At 37.5% G+C, this 19,104-nt stretch overlaps 2 protein-coding genes across 11 annotated transcripts in view; both read left to right on the plus strand.

The window, feature by feature from the left end:
• LOC127432814 (rho guanine nucleotide exchange factor TIAM1-like) overlaps positions 1 to 11,269 on the plus strand; it is a 74,236-nt gene extending 62,967 nt beyond the window's left edge. For both annotated transcript variants that reach the window (XM_051684243.1, XM_051684241.1), the window contains 12 exons: positions 1,189 to 1,401; positions 1,587 to 1,655; positions 1,957 to 2,082; positions 2,256 to 2,364; positions 2,923 to 3,102; positions 4,138 to 4,256; positions 4,413 to 4,521; positions 4,936 to 4,994; positions 6,469 to 6,565; positions 6,926 to 7,013; positions 8,994 to 9,166; positions 9,353 to 11,269. In XM_051684243.1, coding sequence (XP_051540203.1) covers positions 1,189 to 1,401; positions 1,587 to 1,655; positions 1,957 to 2,082; positions 2,256 to 2,364; positions 2,923 to 3,102; positions 4,138 to 4,256; positions 4,413 to 4,521; positions 4,936 to 4,994; positions 6,469 to 6,565; positions 6,926 to 7,013; positions 8,994 to 9,166; positions 9,353 to 9,897 — 1,887 coding nt within the window. In that variant the 3' untranslated portion in view covers positions 9,898 to 11,269. The remainder of the gene's footprint in view (positions 1 to 1,188; positions 1,402 to 1,586; positions 1,656 to 1,956; positions 2,083 to 2,255; positions 2,365 to 2,922; positions 3,103 to 4,137; positions 4,257 to 4,412; positions 4,522 to 4,935; positions 4,995 to 6,468; positions 6,566 to 6,925; positions 7,014 to 8,993; positions 9,167 to 9,352) is intronic.
• Positions 11,270 to 16,154: 4,885 nt separating this feature from the next.
• LOC127432848 (glutamate receptor ionotropic, kainate 1-like) overlaps positions 16,155 to 19,104 on the plus strand; it is a 91,681-nt gene continuing 88,731 nt past the window's right edge. For 2 of the 9 annotated variants that reach the window (XR_007895801.1, XR_007895802.1), the window contains exon 1: positions 16,155 to 16,784. Coding sequence is in view for 7 of the 9 variants with exons in the window: in XM_051684306.1 (XP_051540266.1) it covers positions 16,661 to 16,784 (124 nt within the window). In the remaining 2 variants the exon portion in view is untranslated. The remainder of the gene's footprint in view (positions 16,785 to 19,104) is intronic. The other 7 variants (XM_051684302.1, XM_051684301.1, XM_051684300.1 and 4 more) reach the window with 5 other exon arrangements.

Consider the following 19,104-nt stretch of genomic DNA (forward strand, 5'->3'; position numbering starts at 1 on the left):
ATGCTATTATTTTTTCTTCTGTGGAACACAAAAGGAGACATTTCGCTCTCCTCTCCAACAATGACAGTTCATAGTTATGACTAAAATGTTAGTCTTTATTCACTGATAATTTTGCCATACAGTGAGCTTTTTTTTTTTATTTAAAAAAAAAACAAATTATGAAAGTTCACCCAAAAATGTCTTCATTTACTTAACCTCATGTTGTACCCAAGGCCACATTAAGGTACTGTGGGGCCCTGACATTTGTTACAATGATATTTCTACTTAGGCAACAAAATCTCAATGTTCTCTATTTGCACTGTCAAACAAACAAGTGATAGCAAGTGCTGAAGCATTTTACCAATCAGAAATTAGCATTATAATAAATCCTGATACAAGTAATGGCAAGCATAGTCCAATCACTACCAACCATGTTCAAATGAAATTTAGCAAGATAAATTCTGAATCTAAGTACTGATTACCATTGTCCCATGTCTGCCAACCATTTTGGTGCAAGCATAATCTGCAGCCTGAAACTGAACTTTTGACTATTTTAGGAGTGAATGCACTTGGCTGCATAGGAAAGCTATAGGATGCTCCCTATTTAGTGAATGACTTAACCTCCAGTGTGCTGTCTATCTGTACTGGTCTCAGGACAGTTCAAAATGCACCTTCATTTCATCCTAACTCCATATCAGTGGTCATCGTGTTTAACAACATGCCGTTTCACGATAAATCGCTCAAATTAAAAAAATTGCATGTAGGATGAAACAAGAGACTTTTTAGTCTTTTGACTCAAACAGATTTCAATGTAAAAACTTAATGAGGTTTCTTACAATATGTAGTTTGTTGGCATTTCTCCCAAAGACAAACTTCACTGTGATCGGTGCCATATTGTTTTATCAGAAGACTCGGCGCATCGCAAGTTTAACCCTTTAATGGCCTGGGGTCGCACGAGGTTAAATAGACATGACCCGGGGTCGCACGAGGTTAAATAGACAGGAAGTTGAGGATCATTCAAGAAAGCGAACAGTTTTAGTTGAGATCTTTTTCCACTCCTTCATGGTGGAATGTAGGCCTAGTTTTTTGTTTCTCTTGGTTTGTTTGCATTGCTTTTTATGCTGTTTTCAACTGATATAGTTGTTACTGCTGTTAAAAGCTATGAAACAAGTTTTTAACCCTAATTTGTAAATTTGTTTCTCTCTGCAGAGTACGGAGCAGATGACCGCTTTCTGCCGTAACCTCCATGACATGAATTCCACCGAGGGTCCTGTTTCCTGTAGTTCCTCTTCCTCCACGTCTTCCTTGCCCAGCCCCATCTCACCACTGCCTGTTCTCTTCAACCCCCGCCAGCTCTCTGACGCAGATAAACTCCGTAAGGTCATCAGTGAGCTGGTTGACACTGAGAGGACCTATGTTAAGGTTAGTATCTACTGCTGTACAGTATGCTTTGAAAGCAGAGTGTGTATTTCATGTGTTAAGTTAGATGTGATAATAAATGATCAAACATCTCACACCATTAATTCATTCAGGGTAAAAGGTAACAGTAAAAGGTAAAAGATGCACTAAAACCAAAGTTGAACAAGTCTCTGTCTTTCTCTCTCCAGGACCTGAACATTCTGATTGAGCGCTACCTGAACCCACTGCAGAAGGAGAGCTTCCTCTCACAGGATGAGGTGAGCTTCAGCTTTTGATCAGGTTTTGGATGTTGTAGTTTCATCAAAATATAAAGTTAAGTAAAAATGAAGTTCTGTCATCAAGTACTTCTCATGTTTTTCCAAACCTGTATGACTTTCTTCCATGGAACAGAAAAGGAGATGAATGGCAGAATCTTAGCCTCATCTCTATCCACTTTCATTGCATAATTTTCCATACAATGAAAGTACATGATGACTCTTAAGTCAATTAATGTGGGTAAATTGTCTGATTTTTGAAAATCCATTTGAATTTATCCTCCAACTCTGTGACTTCCTTTAGCTGGATGTGCTTTTCGGGAACTTGGCGGAGATGGTTGAGTTCCAAGTGGAGTTTCTCAAGACTCTGGATGATGGAACCAGATTAATTCCAGATTTAGACAAACTGGAGAGAGTGGATCAATTCAAGGTGTGGTTATATTAGTAAACATTTTTTTTAATGATTCTATAATAGTGATTACCCTTGCTTAATCCCTTGCAGTTTCACAAAAAACATCAATAAATACTATAGTCTCTAAATTGCAAAAAAAAAAAACAAATTGTCTTTAGATGATGCCTAATTCAGTTTCTTCTATCTTACAGAAAGTTTTGTTCTCTCTTGGCGGGTCCTTCCTGTACTATGCAGACCGTTTTAAAATCTACAGTGCATTTTGTGCCAGCCACACAAAAGTGCCCAAGGTCCTCACTAAAGGTAACACCACCATCCCACTACAATCTTAGAGACTGATTTACTAAAGTATTGGCACATGCGGCACCATTTAAAGTGCAAGAGAGCCTTTGGTTGCACAAGGTATTTTAAACATGCCATTTTAGTGCAATATCCAGCAACTGGAAAGTTGAAGTGCTTGCATGCATTAAGTTTTCTATTTTGTTCTTGAATATCTGAAAGCCTACCACCAGCACCCAACCAGAGTTTATTCAAAGCTAGAAGCATGTTTTTTTTTGTTTTGTTTTCTCAAGTGCATGTAATATACCCCAAAGCATTTTTACTGAAGGATGGTCCATTGAGGGCCCATTCTTGGTTTCTTAAGTACTCTATTCTCCTACTGTAAAAATGTAATTTCCCAAGGCAGTCAGTGTATACAGCAGCTCTCTCACTGATGCAGAGTGGTTGACTAGCCTGATCGGCATGTGGGAAGAGTGGACCTGGTTTTAAAGACACTGAAAGATATAAATGAATGATATACATATGGTTAAATGCATTTAAGTAAATGATGATAGTATAGTTTCTCCTATGTTTTTGATGCAGCTAAAACAGACCCAGAGTTCAAGGCGTTCCTAGCGGAGAGGAACCCCAGGCAGCAACACTCCTCCACACTGGAGTCCTACCTGATCAAACCCATTCAGAGAGTCTTAAAATATCCACTTCTGCTGAGAGAGCTTCATTCTCTCACCGACCCTGACAGCGAGGAGCACTACCACCTGGATGGTAAATATGGAGAATTAAATATTATATGTAGCATAATGAACCCTTGGGTGGATCTATATTTAGTGTAATCTAAAACTCTCATATACCGTGATATACTGAGCTAGATGAGCAGGTTTTGAATACTTTTAAAGGGACCATACAATGCAAAAAAATATTTTGCTTGCTTTACAAATGTTTTTATTGATAAATTAATAAAATACTTTATAAATGCAATATATATATATATATATATATATATATATATATATATATATATATATATATATATATATATATAATAAAAAAAAATGTTATTTTTTATTTTTTATAAATGTACTTAATTTTTATGAAATTCAAGTATTTTTGTAGAGTTCAATTTTCTATATAGACATACTCGGACATTCACAATGCAAAGCTCCCTCCCCAGTCCACTCAGAACATTTATAATGCTTCCATATTCAGCAACTTGAGAAACCCGCCCTGATAAACAATTTTGGGAACCACGCCAGCAGTTTTCACATGCAGAGGTTAGCCAATCACAAGAAGTAATTTGCTGTACATATAGAAGTCTTAAAGGTGCAGTAGCAAACACAGCCATTTTCATTATAATAGCCGTAGAGAATGGAAATTGTCATAAAACTAAATTACGACTGTGGCAGGTGTATGAAACTTTGACAAACATTATAAGTGGACTTAAGGGAAAAAATAAAATGTTAAAAAATACATTAAAGGGAAAATATTGTACATTTATGTGCAAGAGATAATTTTCTTTGTTGGTAAGTGGTGTGCTATCTATCTAAAGTAGTAAATCAGATTACAAAAATCAAGTAATTGTAATTAGATTACATTTTTTACATGAGAAATCAGATTGACTACTTTTTATGATTACAATATTACAAATCGATTACATAGTGAATTTGAAATCAGTACCAAATTACATTTGAAAAGTAATCTACCTAATACTGCTTAGTGCCAGTCTAACTGGCTTGTGTAACTCTCTGTGTAATTGTCTTTAGATCATGCATTCCATTGAGTGCTGTCTCTTTTCCTTTGTAGTTGCTATGAAAGCCATGAACAAAGTGGCAAGTCATATAAATGAGATGCAGAAGATTCACGAGGAGTATGGAGCTGTTTTTGACCAACTTATCAGTGAGCAGAGCTCTGACAAGAAAGAGGTAAAACACCTCCAGTCTCCTAGAAATCTTTGACTTTCACATTTTTTAAAACTTTGCAAAGAAATTTGATCTCTTTTTATACGAGTAGTTTGTTGGCATATTCTAATCTCATCATAAAATGTCATGACATGCACATTATGTATTCTTGTGATGCAGGTTGCTGATCTGTCAATGGGTGACCTCTTACTGCATGACACAGTGGTCTTGATCAACCCACCCTCTTCCCTTATGAAGGGGAAGAGAGACCCAGAGCTGGCTGCTTTCGGTGAGTGCTCATGAAGCGTTTCTTCCCAAAATATAATCCTGTTCTCTTATTCATTACACTGTTCCCTACATTAATGGTTTTCTACATCAGAAAAAGGCCAGCTGTGTCTTTGGACACAATGGCAACAGAGCAACCACCTTGTCCAATGGCTCTTAAGGCATTAAAGTTGCATCTATAAGCATTCAAAGGCTTTTTTCTCAGACTGGGACATTTTTAAAGAAGGATTCTTTTAAATGCTTTGAAAATGGGTCAGTTTGCCAGTGTCAAGTTAGAAACATTTCACAGGGTCATGTTTTTACTCAAAAAGTGTCAAAAAGAGCTCCAAGCTTCTGTATTGTGAATGTTCATAGCTGCACACAGATTCTTGTAATAATGCTTTATTCCTTTTTCCTTTCTCTTCCAATGTTCCTTCAGTTTTCAAAACGGCAGTTGTTTTTGTGTATAAAGACTGCTCCAAGCACAAGAAAAAAATCGTAAGTGCTTTATGCTTCATTATTCATTAATAGAAATATGACATAGGCTTGCAGAGGTAGTTTTAAGTGCTCACAGCCTAGCGCATTTAAGAGATGCAGTTTTTTTTTTAATTGTTTTTGAAAGGTGTGTGTCGTGTGAAACAGGGATGCCCTGCCATTAACACATCTTGCAATTTATTAATTTCTGCCTTCCATTCTGCTCAGTTCACATGGCCAATTAAACTCTGTAACCAATGAGTCAGAGACCCTTCACTTGTTTGATTTATTTATATTGCTTTTCACAGTCTGATATTATCTATAGTTTGTATACAAATATAATGCAAATACAATCCCTTAAAATGAGCTACCATGGTTAAGATAGTATATTCCTGCAAAAATAAGAAACTTCCTATTAGTGGTCAACCGATACAGGTATTTTTTTATGGCCAATACTGATATCTACAGTGCAAGGTGGCCGATGGCCATTTATAGTGGTGCTAATTTACAATATAATTTAATGAGAGCAAATTATGTATATAAAACAGAGGAAATTAAACTGTTATCCGCCGATCTTAAAATGGCCGATATATCGGTATGTCACTACTTCATTTACTACTTCCTGTCTTAAGTTAAGATCTGACAAAATAATTTGATGATAGCAAATAAGATGTACACTATCAACCGATGCCGATATCGGCCCATGCCGATAATCTCAAAATAACCAATATATCGGTCTGTCACTACTACTTTTACTTCCTGTCTTAAGGTCTAACAAGATAATTTGATAGCAAATAAGATGTATACTATCGACTGATGCCGATATCGGCCCATGTCGATAATCTCAAAATAACCGATATATTGGTCTATCACTACTACTTTTACTTCTTCCTGTCTTAAGATCTAACAAGATAATTGAATGATAACAAATAAGATGTACACACAAATTGTTGATATGAAACCATCAGCTGATGCCGATAATCTCAAAATGGCAGATATATCGGTCTGTCGCTACTCCCTTTACTACTACTTGTCTTAAATTAAGATTTGACAAGTGAATAAAATCTTAACTGAAATCGCCATGGTCACTAAACACAGGATAGGATATATAGTAAGGGGCCATTCAGAACAAACACATTCTTGCGTGTTAAAAAAGGTTGACACAGCGCAACAAATTGAACAGAACGCAGGTGTCTTGAAGTGTTTTTAAAAGTTAACGTTCATTAAATTGACACAGCCTCTTAAAAACACTCCGCTAATGTGTGAGATGCTAATAAAATGGCGAGACACGTCGCAATGGTCCAATACGTCCATCTAGTGCATGTTTTCCTGTGTAAAAATTAAAGGGAAAAAAACGGTGTGAACGGCCCCTAAGAATGTTTCTGTAATACAGCCCCTGGTCTATTTTCTGTGTTTGTCAACTGGTCTCCTCAGATAAAGTTTTTAGTTCATTGGATGTGATGTATTTTCTCTGTGTTTGGTATTATATTTGTCTTAGGGTGGATCTCACAGAGCATCAGTCCTTGATGAGAGAGACCTGTTTCGTTTTAGACACATGATCTCTACCGATGCTCTCCAAGTTCGCAACCTGCCTAGTGAGTAATGGTCTACTAATCAATTCAATGAACCATATATATTTACACAAAATTAGCTTGGTTTTGGCCTGTGGAACATTTTTATAAGGTTAGACTGGGATTTGTGCTATTCCCTATCGATAACGGGGCATAAGGTTATCCTTCAGGAACTCTGGGTCAACCTACATAGCCCATGCCGGAAGTTCACTAACCCTGTTCTAATCTTGTGGGATTTGTTACAGAAGACGCCTTGCGTAACACATATTTGCAAGAACTTTTGTACTGTCTACATCATGGTGTCCAGTTCAGAGGTCATTTCTGTTTTTGGGTTTCCCACAGGGATTGTCCAATTATCTCTGTCTGATGTTTGTTTTGTCTCAGATTCAGATGGGTCAGCGATGTGTGAGATTGTTCACCTGAGGTCAGAATCTGAAGGGAGACCTGAGAGGACATTTCATATCTGCTGCAGGTGAGCTGAGCTGAGGTCCAGAACGCATCAGGCCTGATGGCTGCCAGATAGATTAGTGCCCATAATGGTTATTTCTGTTTCCTCTCATTTCATACTTCAACCCACTAAAGTCCTCTATGGTATCGCACAACTCATTGGGCCTAGGGGAGAGGGGGACCACCAATAAAAATTTCACCCAGGCACTGTGAATTTAAGCAACAGGTTACTTTTTGTTTTATGTAGTCAGTTCCCTTCGGTTAAGAAGACGGTTACTACGGACATGTTCCATTAATGTTTGAAAAACTAGAATGTCTATTGCTTAATCATATCAAACCTATCAATCTTCCCATTATGAAATATTTTCCTTAAAAATTGTGCTTGTGTCTTTCCATAAAGATGCACTTCAATTTTTTGTTTTGTTGCATTGCCATCTAGTGGTGTCACCTTCATTGCCACCTAGATTCAGCATCTTGCAAGATCAAAAGTTCTCAGTTGCAGACACCACTGTAGAAATGTGAATATTCACAGTCAGCCATTCTTAATTTATTCTGTAAATGAGAACTTCCAATTACAAGGGATTATTAAAATAAACAGTAATATTCAACTGATCATATGATCTCAATAGGTGGCACTCATTAGTGTGTGTCCTCCACCATATGCAGAATTAAGCAGCTTTTTCTCTAAGACCGATATGACTTAGTCTTCATTTTACGTGAGTTTTCATCATTTAAAACATACAGTGTTTTGCAAAAATACTACAATTTCTTTCGGTTTATACGTTTAGCAATTAGCCCAAAAAATCACTTGGTGCACTTTAAAATAAATGCTTGCCTTAATATTTTGTTATCTAATGCAGGGGTTTTCAAACTTAACAACAAATCTAATGATCCCCTTGCGAGGACCCCCAGCTATTTATTTTAATGTTTAAAGTCATATTTATCCTGTGTGACAAAAATAAAGTGTGATATTATAAAGACAACATGTTGTTTGCTCAATTTAAGAATTGGCTTTTTTAAAATAGCACTAAAGATAAAAGACATTATTAAATATTATATAGAAAATTAGTTTCTAAGTAGACAGCGTATCTTTTTATTACACAATATTAGTATAATATTAAATATGCAGTACTGTATATAAAACTGAAGTGAAACATTTTCAATTCAAATGTATTTGTACAGCGATTTGCACTGTTCAAGTACAACCACAAGACAAGTACAATCTATTCTTTAAGTATATATATTGTAAGGAAGGTGAGATAAAAACTTAGAAATTGGAAATATTTTTTGCACAAAATATGTAGATTTGTCAAATGCTAACATTTAAAAAAAAAAAATAATAATAATAATTTCGCATTTCTTTACTCTGGCATTTTTCACGGACCCCAAAGCGCACCCTTGTGGCCCACTGGGGGTCCTGACTACATTTTTAGTGTGTCTGAAGTGTCCAAATACTTTTAGAGACCATTGTATGTGGGTAATTAATAAATACATAAATGGGGGCCTGGGTAGCTCAGCGAGTAAAGACACTGACTACCACCCCCTGGAGTCGCAAGTTCAAATCCAGGGCATGCTGAGTGACTCCAGCCAGGTCTCCTAAGCAACCAAATTGGCCCAGTTGCTAGGGAGGGTAGAGTCACATGGGGTAACCTCCTCGTGGTCGCTATAATGTGGTACTCCCTCTCGGTGAGGCACGTGGTGAGTTGTGCGTGGATGCCGCGGAGAATAGCATGAAGCCTCCACACGTGCTATGTCTCTGCGGTAACGCGCTCAACAAGCCACGTGATAAGATGCGCGGATTGACAGTGTCAGACGCGGAGGCAACTGAGATTCGTCCTCCGCCACCCGGATTGAGGCGAGTCACTATGCCACCATGAGGACCTAGAGCGCATTGGGAATTAGGCATTCCAAATTGAGGAGAAAAGTTTTTTTTATTTAAATAAATAAATAAATACATAAATTACTTTTGTGTTCCTCAGTTAAAGTTCTGAATGTGCTTTTTCAGCTCTCCAGAGAGTAAAAAAGACTTCCTGAAGACAGTTCATTCCATCCTGAGGGACAAACAACGCCGGCAGTTAATGAAGACCGAGAGTTTACCTCCGAATCAGCAGTATATTCCCTTCGGAGGGAAACGGCTTTGTGCTCTAAAAGGATCACGACCCACCATGAACAGGGCGGGTAGGTCGGGCTGTCTGATGCAAATTGAACATTGATTACTTTTTTTCCACCATACCATCCTTATCTCTGCTCCTCTTCTTATGTCCCTTCATGCTCTCTCTTTTACTCTTCCCAATTCTTTCCAAAGTAAACTGTTTACTGAATATAACCCTGCTATGTTTGCTAACTTTTCCTGCTTGTCCACAGTTTCAGCCCCATCTCGAACTCTCGGCCGACGCAAGCTGATCCGGATCCGTTTCACCATAGACACAGATGTGGTTTTCGATGATGGCTCCACCCAAAACTTGTCACCCATCACCCCAACAAAGTCCCCGCCATCAAAGCTGTCCCCTTCACTCCAGAAACCTCAACAGCCAATCAGAGACACCGACCGCTGGGTGGAGGACCAGTTTGACCTGCAGCAGTACGAGAATGAGGGTGACGTAAAAGAGACAGACATTCTCAGCGACGACGACGAGTACTGCAAATCCGTCCGGGGCCCTTCTTCTGAGCCGAGCCTGGAGGAGTCTTTTGAGGCCCTCTGTGTGGAAGGAGATGAAGAAAAAAAGGAAGACAAAGATCTCAGTGGACTCTCGGAGGACAAGCTATCCCCAAAATCTCATGCCCCTTTGAAGCTGACCCTTCTGAGAAAGCAGTGTGCAGTGGAGGGTGTCACCTCCGAGAGGGATCAAGAGATTATTTGGGTTCGTAGAGACGATTTCAGCAACAGCTGCAACAGTGACATCTTCTGAGTGAAAAGAGAATAGGACCGTTGTCGAGGGGGGCAAGCAGGCCTTGTGGATTTATGCGAGAGCCCTGAAAGGGAATAAAAAGCAGTGATGCTTTGTTTCTAGACTCGTGCAGCAATAGACAAGCCTTACATGAGAGAATGGGGCAGATTTCTTCCGAGTCTAAGCCTTCATAGACACAATGCACTGACAATCATTATTTGAGATATTTCAAGCCACTGCACCCTAATAGCAATGCAGGCTACCTGCCTATTGAGTCCACACATCACAAGGAACGTTCACAGAAGCCCAATGTACAGCCAAAGGCTTCACACTGACATGGTGCCTGATTTGCATGTGCAGATAACAGGCAGCTACACTTTCTTTTAGTTGATTTTCTTGCCAAAAAAATAAAAAAAATACATTTTATTTTGTAAAAACATAGGAAAATGGGTCAATATTTTAAGTTTTGTCGAATTGCTGTTCAGTTTGTGCTTCATATCACCTCCAGCCCTCTTTTTTTGAGGGATTTGTGACTTAACAGTTGGAACAGTATAATCTTGCCAGCTCTTTGTAATGTCTGCGCACAAGTGATTTGTCGAGCACTGCAACAAAACTTTAGTATTATATTCACTGGAAATGTCACAACTGTTTCTAATTAGCTATTTAAAACCATTCCTGTTACAAACCTGACAGTTCCTCGCTTTCTCTCTTTGTTTCCTTTTTTTCCACAGGTTAACCAGCAACCCAGTATTAAAGAATGTTGCTCTCTCAACAAATACAAAAAAAGTTTCTCTGCTTAAATTTTAAAGAACTGCAATAATGTAATTCAGGTTTTTAGGTTATGAAATTAAACTGCACATAAAGCTCTCTCATCCATTTAGATGTATAAATTAAGGCTTTATAAATCGGAATACCCCTACAAAGTGAAACTCGCCAGCGGATCATGTTGCAGATGTTGTTCTTTCGTAATGAATTTATTGCACTGAGAATGAAATTGAGGAGTTTAAACCTTTTGTAAGACTTTGTACTGTACATTAGTAATGGTAGGTTTGACATGGAATGCCCTAAAAAAAATCCCCATGCCTGAATATTTTACACATTAAAAACGCCCATTCACTTGTGAAATGCAATCACTTTTCCTTCAGCCATGAGACCTTTTTGAGTGATTTAAAAATTGTTGTGTTGTATTTAAAACAAAAAAGTAAAAACTTCTTTGCTTTTACCCTATGCCTTTTTGAGACTGCGTATGTTCATACTGTGGAAATAATTATTAGCCTAAAATAAATTTTCCTAATTTAAATTTGTAGTTTTTTGCAACTTATAACTTTTGTATGTGGTCTGTCAACAAGACACCAATTGTGGTGTTTCAAATAAAGTTTGGTGTGACTCTGAACATGTGGTTTGTCTTGCTAAAAACGAAGATGCATTTTGTCAGAATAGATAGAGATCTTCTTTTCTGAGATAATATCTGCACTTTAAAGCCCAAAAGGCAGTATAAAAGTAATCCATAAGACTCCAGTGGTTAAATCCATAGTCTAAAGTGATATGATAGGTGTGGGTAAGAAACAGATCAATATTTAAGTCCTATTTTAACTGTAAATCTACAGTACACTTTCACCTCCACATTTTGGTGTGGAAGTGACTTTCACGTTCACATTCAGCCACCTACTGGTTGGGGCTGGTCAAAGGTGGAGATTGAAATTTAAAAAAGGTTTTGCTTATTGATCTGTTTCTCACCCACACCTATCATATCACTTTAGAAGATGTGTATTTAACCACTGGAGTCATATGGATTACTTTTATGCCATCATTATGTCACCTTCTGAGTTCTGGTCACCATTCACTTGCACTGTGAGGACCAACAGAGGTGAGATATTCTTCTAAAAATCTTCATTTGTGTTTAGCAGAAGAAAGAAAGTCATACACATCTGGGATGGCATGAGGGTGAATAAATGATGAGAGAATTTTCATTTTTGGATGAACTATCCCTTTAAGTGAAGAGCTGTTTATTCACAAAAGCAGTTTATTCAACATACTCAAGCATGTCCTCCATAGAAAAACGGTTATGAATAGAATGTCTATGGGACCGCCACGTTATTACTTTGCTAACCTTGTAGGTTCCCTTGATAGAAGGGTTTCGTTGACCTTGTTCATAGTATATTTGATTTTTGACGTGAAACGAGGATGTTAGGGATATACTTAAAGTGACAGTCTCTTCAATGGTGTGCACTGTATAAGATGTGATCTAGGAGTTTTATTTTCCACGCCTTTTTTTTTCTGGATTTATTTATTGAATGTTTTGTCAGCAGAATGATCCAAACCACTTTAAACATCAGTGCACCACATTGGACAGACTGTGACTTTATCCCTCACAGCCTCGTTGCCATTCCCGTCAAAAATGAAAGATGGCGCTGCTGTACTTTTGAATGGCTGTCAATGGAGAACTTTTTGTACTATCAAGGAAGGCCAGAAGGTGTCAGTATAGCCCTATCACTGCACCAACTATCTGACTAGGCACAAACAGATAGTTGGTGTTTTTTTCCCTCATTAAAGGTGCACTCGATAACTTTTTGTTTGTGTCATCTTGGACATACAGTGACACCTAGTGGTGTGGATGCAGCATCATCCAAAATCAATAGTTTTCAGTTTCAGATGCCATTGTAGAAATTCACTATTCACAATCAGCCATGATTAATATAAGAGTGAAAGTGTCCAATAACAAGACGGTTACTGAATATGCTCCCCTTTTCTTAATTTTCTAAGTATTCTAAATGAGAACTTTATAAAACCGTGCAGAAACGATTCAAGTGCAACTAAAAATGACTTTGAGTGGTCTGTAGTCTCATTTGGTCTTTAATTCATTAATAAAAGTGAATGGGGAGGCTATTGTATGAGCTATTCTTAAATAGACATTTACTATAGATATTCTTTATATATTTTCAAGCTTATATGGATACATCTGGCAAACAATTTTCTGCAAGACTGGAAACCCATTCTGATTTAGAAAATGAAACAACATTTACTGTGTTTACTGTAAATACAACACCCATAAACAGTACTCTTCCATGAAACCCATCAAAGGAAAAATAAATAAGGAGTCATTTGCTTATGGCACTTTACATTCCCATTTAAGGGAGCTGTCAGACTATTAGAGCCAAAAGTGAGAAGAATGTAACCAAAACATCAGAATGAGGGACAGATGTCCATCATCACCTCAGTAACATCAGTTTTGGAATCTTACGTTGATAAACGGGCACCTTTTCTGTGTCAAAGACTCCCAGATATCTTTCAAGTCCAGCTTTGATTCAATGCAGTGTTTTGGAGAAATGCTCTCTACCCTTTAAGTAGAGCACGATATGTCTATAGAATGAAAGTAGAAGAACATTCAACTGTAAGATGGTTGCAGAATGGTTCATGGTGGTGAAAGAACCTCATGACTTGACATGGTCCTGAATCCACATCCCTGTTAGTTCCTGAAATTTTTTTTATCAACTAATCAGATTTTAGGGACATTCTGATTTTAGGGGTACTTTATTAGTCTTATCATTGTTTGATAGAGATGTTCTGCCAGGGACAATAAAGGATGTCAAACACATACACACACACCACTAACAGAATATCATGTTCTTCTCCCCTACCAGCCAGTGTTGACCATCTGTATTAACTTTGCCACGTGCAGACAGCATCATAACAGGGCTGAAACAGTAGTTTAACAACATGAAATCATGGAAGAGGCTCTGAATGAGGAAGATGAAACATCAATCAGGCCCAGCAGAGGAAGAGTCCTCTGTGTTGATTTGTACCTTAAATTCTGGCTTTTTTTTTTTTTTTTTTGGCTTGCTTGTGGTAGCTGTGACCTTAGGTCTAACGAGATGGAAACCCACTGTGCACTCTGGCTTGTGTGAACCATGTGCAGAATATGAAAGACTATGGACTAAATGTTCCTTTATCCGTGATTCCAGTTTATTATCATGCAAAGCCTATTCAGATCCAGCCCCAGGGTCAGCTCAAAATGTTATAATGTTCTCTTTGGTTCTGGCTGTGCATGGATCAGTTCGCTTGCGGACGTTCGGTGCACCCATCTCGTCAGTGCCAGGCACTGCCTGTTTAGAGCGGACTGTTTGCACCTGCTTGCTTCAGTCACTACAATCATCCCTGTGTCCTGGACAGCACTCAGCATCATCCATGCTGACTGAGGTCTGAGCTCTATTCGGTTCCACATGGGGAGGCTTCGTTTGCAGGCTGGCTGGCATCGTGTTTGTTATGCACGGCTGGGTTGTTGTAGAGCTGTTCTGGCCCTCTCCACAGGGCAGGAGGAGAAACCAGCATCGCTGAGACCTTCAGTCACAGTGACATCTGTTTGGATACGCTGTTTAGCCCAGTCAGCCAAGACTCACACACAAGCATTAAAGCATCCATTATGGAACAATAAAAATTGTGCTTGTTTTAAATTTCAATAAAATGTTTGGTGCATAAAAAGCATATGATATATATATATATATATATATATATATATATATATATATATATATATATATATATATATATACACACACACACACACAGGTGGCCAAAAGTTTGGAATATTGTACAGATTTTGCTCTTATGGAAAGAAATTGGTACTTTTATTCACCAAAGTGGCATTCAACTGATCACAATGTATAGTCAGGACACTAATAACATGAAAAATTACTATTACAATTTGAAAAAAAATGTTCAGAACTTCTTAAGCTATTTCAAAGATTTCTCATAAAAAAATCCTCCGCGTGCAGCAATGACAGCTTTGCAGATCCTTGGCATTCTAGCTGTCAGTTTGTCCAGATACTCAGGTGACATTTCACCCCACGCTTCCTGTAGCACTTGCCATAGATGTGGCTGTCTTGTCGGGCACTTCACACACACCTTACAGTCTAGCTGATCCCACAAAAGCTCAATGGGTTTAAGATCCATAACACTCTTTTCCAATTATCTGTTGTCCAATGTCTGTTTCTTTGCCCATTCTAACCTTTTCTTTTTGATTTCTGCTTCAAAAGTGGCTTTTTCTCTGCAATTCTTCCCATAAGGCCTGCACCCCTGAGTCTTCTCTTTACTTTTGTACATGAAACTGGTGTTGAGCAGGTAGAATTCAATGAAGCTGTCAGCTGAGGACATGAGGCGTCTATTTCTCAAACTAGAGACTCTGATGTACTTATCCTCTTGTTTAGTTGTACATCTGGCCTTCCACATCTCTTTCTGTCCTTGTTAGAGCCAGTTGTCCTTTGTCTTTGAAGACTGTAGTGTACACCTTTGTATGAAATCTTCAGCTTTTTGGCAATTTCAAGCATTGTATAGCCTTCATTCCTCAAAACAATGATTGACTGATGAGTTTCTAGAGAAAGCTGTTTTTTTTTTTTTTTTTACCTGATACTGACCGTAAGACATGCCAGTCTATTTCATACTGTGGCAACTCAAAAACAAACACAAAGATGATGTTAAGCTTCATTTAATAAACCAAATAACTTTCAGCTGTGTTTGATATAATGGCAAAAGATTTTCTAGTACCAAATTAGCAATTTAGCATGATTACTCAAGGATAAGGTGTTGGAGTGATGGCTGCTGGAAATGGGGTCTGTCTAGATTTGATCAAAAATTACTTTTTTCAAATAGTGATGGTGCTGTTTTTTACATCAGTAATGTCCTGACTATACTTTGTGATCAGTTGAGTGCCACTTTGGTGAATTAAAGTACCAATTTCCTTCCGAAACAGCAAAATCTGTACATTATTCCAAACTTTTGGCCGCCAGTATATATATATATTATTCATATTCATATTTGATTTGATGTTCATAATTGTAATGTCTTACATTTCTATCGACCAAGGAGAGGAAGGTGGGATTGATAGGCCAAGAGTAATTTAGGGGGAAAAAAAGTCATTTACAAAAAAAAAAAAAAAAAAAAAAAAATTCTGGGTCTCAGGAAGATAATGACATTTAAATAAAAAATAAATAAAAAAAATCTGATTTTGTCTATTGGTTCGAAAACAGCTTAATACAAAATTAAATAATAATAATAATAATAATAATAATACAATTTCTTACTATTATTTCAGTGGTCAAGCTTTATGCGGTTTGCATAGCTATTGAGACATTTAGCTCCTTGCTATTCTAAGCTTTGTCCAACGTGTGGCGATGTCTTCCACCTTTAGAAAAAAAAAAAAAAAAAAAAAAACACGTGAGCTTTATAAATTTACCGGTTAATTATAACATGCGCTTGAAGGTTGTGAATTTATGATCCCATGACGGCACTTCGTCTCACTCCATATTTGTCTAAATGTGGATATAATATTTAATAGAACATAAATGTATATGTCTACTTTGGAAAGAAATATAGTGCGTGATATCTAAATTTTGTCGCTAAAACGATTTAAACCCGTTTTTTACCCTAACCAAGACCCTTGAACAAACATGTAAACTTGACTGCCGTCTGTGATGACCGAAGTAAGCCAAATGCTGAGCAGATTTTCATTTAATCCCCGTGTGGACCATGTGTAAGTAAGTGGCGCGAGCTCTTTCCATCATCGCGGTGTGCCACAAGTATTTGAAACGATGAGCGGACGATATGAGGCAAAAATCTTACCCGACACGTTTTGAACAGCGTTACATCGTGGATTTGACAGGGAAAGGTGATAATGTGTCGTTTTTAAGGGGCTTTCCCGAGGATTATTTTCCTTCACGCGCGATGGGAAGTGAATGGAACTTGACGATGAGCGGCACGCGCTACGGTTCTCTAAATCTCTATTTATGACATGAAGTTTTTAATTTTTACCTGTTTTGATTACAGAGCCATGGAGAAACGCAAAAGACTGTTACTTTTCCTTTTTTACTTGATGTCAAAGTTTTATCATAGTGACCAGCAAGTCATAAGAATCGGTAAGTGATTGGTCAGTCATTACTCTGCACTTACTTTTAGTCCACTTGCAAATTCATGACGTTTGATTCATGAGTAGTAAAATTGTTTTGTTGTAGGATGTGTTTCATAATAGTTAATATTTTAATCTGATCTGTTTTTGTGACCTCTATATGCATTCTGTGGATAAGTGATGTTCATTGATGCAAATTTATGCTTAAATAGAATATATACGTTGCAGGCATTCACATAGCTGCAATCTGTATAACTATCCGTTTTGTTCCAGAACCTGATTTAATAGGTATGCTGCTACAAATATGAAATTATTAGCAGGGAATATGTTTTAAAATGTGTTTGTTCTAAATGTAAATCACTGTACGTTTGACTTCTTTATATATATATATATATATATATATATATATATATATATATATATATATATATATATATATAATTTTGTTTTAATTAAAAAATTTTTTTTTTTTACATAACGTGTCTTTGACAGGTCATCTCAAAAGTAAACAATAGCATTCCTCATTTTTTATGAAATCATTACCACCATTATCATCACCACCATCATCATTGTCATCATCACTGGATGGGATTTGGGAGATTTTGTCTCTGACTCTCCTCCTGTGTGTGTTATTGAGAGAGAGCCTCATGTAGTCACAGAGAGGACAGTGCTGTCTGATGATTACTGCTGTCTGACTTTGGCATCACGGTAAATCCCCAAAGCAGTTTGAACAACCTACATTAATCTTCTTTCCTACCCAAGACTTGATTTGATGTTCCACTCCAAAAAGACGCCACTTCAGTTGAAGAAGAAAGTAGGATAGATTGTGCAACATGGATTTGGAAATATATACTTATTTCCATTTTTAATAATAACACAATAAGATAAATTAATTTGATGGTGTTTATTCAGTAAGTGCTGTATATTGCAGTTAAAAAAATGGTTTGCCTCTGGTTAACTTAAAATTGTTCAATATAATGCTTAGCAAACAGTTCCTTTAAAACGGATGCACAAATTCATTAAATTAGCAAAAATTGATTGATTTTGTGGAGCTTGCAGGCACGGCCAGTGTTGGGGTCCTGTGATGAGGGTGGCCTTGCTAAGGTTCTTAATGGTGACAACCAAGGCTGTGCAGGGCCCAGGGTGAGTTAGAATGCAGGGCCCCACAGTAGTGATTTCCGCGGGGCATGCTAAGGTGCGGGGCCTAGTGCGGTCTCACCGGTTGCACCGCCTTAACAACGGCCCTGGGTGAAACCTACTAATTTTATCCAGGAGAGAGGGGTCCACCTACACAAATTGTGTCCTGGGCCATGTGAATTTTTACGATGACTCAGCATACAGGTATAAAGTTCAAGAGTGCCCACCTACTTTTTCAGCGGCCTTGGTGCCAGAAATATTTTTCTCCTATTGATTTCTAATAATTCTTCATACAAGTGTTATAAACCATGAACCAAATCCATCCAGCTCAGGGGGAATCACTACATTATAAACTTCTTTTTTTAATATAATTTAATAATTACTATATTATTAATATTATTATTAATTATATTATGTAATTAATATATGTATATTATTAAAAACAACAGAAAAATATAAAACTGTTTATATACAGCTGTTGATTATAAGTGTAGAAACAACATATTTTACGATTGTTGCTAAATATTCTCATATACATAAATATTTTTAGTCATTCGTTGTGGGCGGTCCCTGCTGAGCTCATTTGGCATGCTTTGTTTGTACCAGGTTGAGTGGTCCTTCACCAGAAATTGCGCTATTAAACACAATATTTAAAACTTAAGTTAAAATCATGCAAACTGATGGCTTCAGTTGAAGCACATACAATCGATTTGCAACCTTGGAGGTCATGGTTGGTTTGCCTTTAAAGGTTAATAAGTTATTGTTAAAAGTGTAGTCATATGGAGAAAATGAATGGGATTTTCACTTCCAGAACCAGACTGTTGTGCTCTGTTTTGTTAACAATCTAGTGTAGATGAAAAGCTGATATACTGTACATAGTCAAATAAACTAGTTTCTACCCACGTAATTAAATTTAAGATTACTGGGTGGACCGACTCATATTATTGTTGGTAATCTTTTGTACTCTGGATTTGTATTGAGCAGAATAAAAGAGTGGTTTAGCCCTCAATGTAACCTCCTGACTACCCTATTGATTCCACAGGTATTATATAAATTCTTATCCTTGGGGGGGCGGGGGGGGGGGGGCCTGCTCAGAACACAGCATGTGTGGACCCTCTTTATCAGGGACATTTGTCAATGTTTATCAGATATTGTAGGTTTACAGATGTCCTGTCCTCTTGGACACACAGTGA

This window comes from Myxocyprinus asiaticus, chromosome 42, assembly GCF_019703515.2.
Source record: "Myxocyprinus asiaticus isolate MX2 ecotype Aquarium Trade chromosome 42, UBuf_Myxa_2, whole genome shotgun sequence".
Lineage (NCBI taxonomy): Eukaryota > Metazoa > Chordata > Actinopteri > Cypriniformes > Catostomidae > Myxocyprinus > Myxocyprinus asiaticus.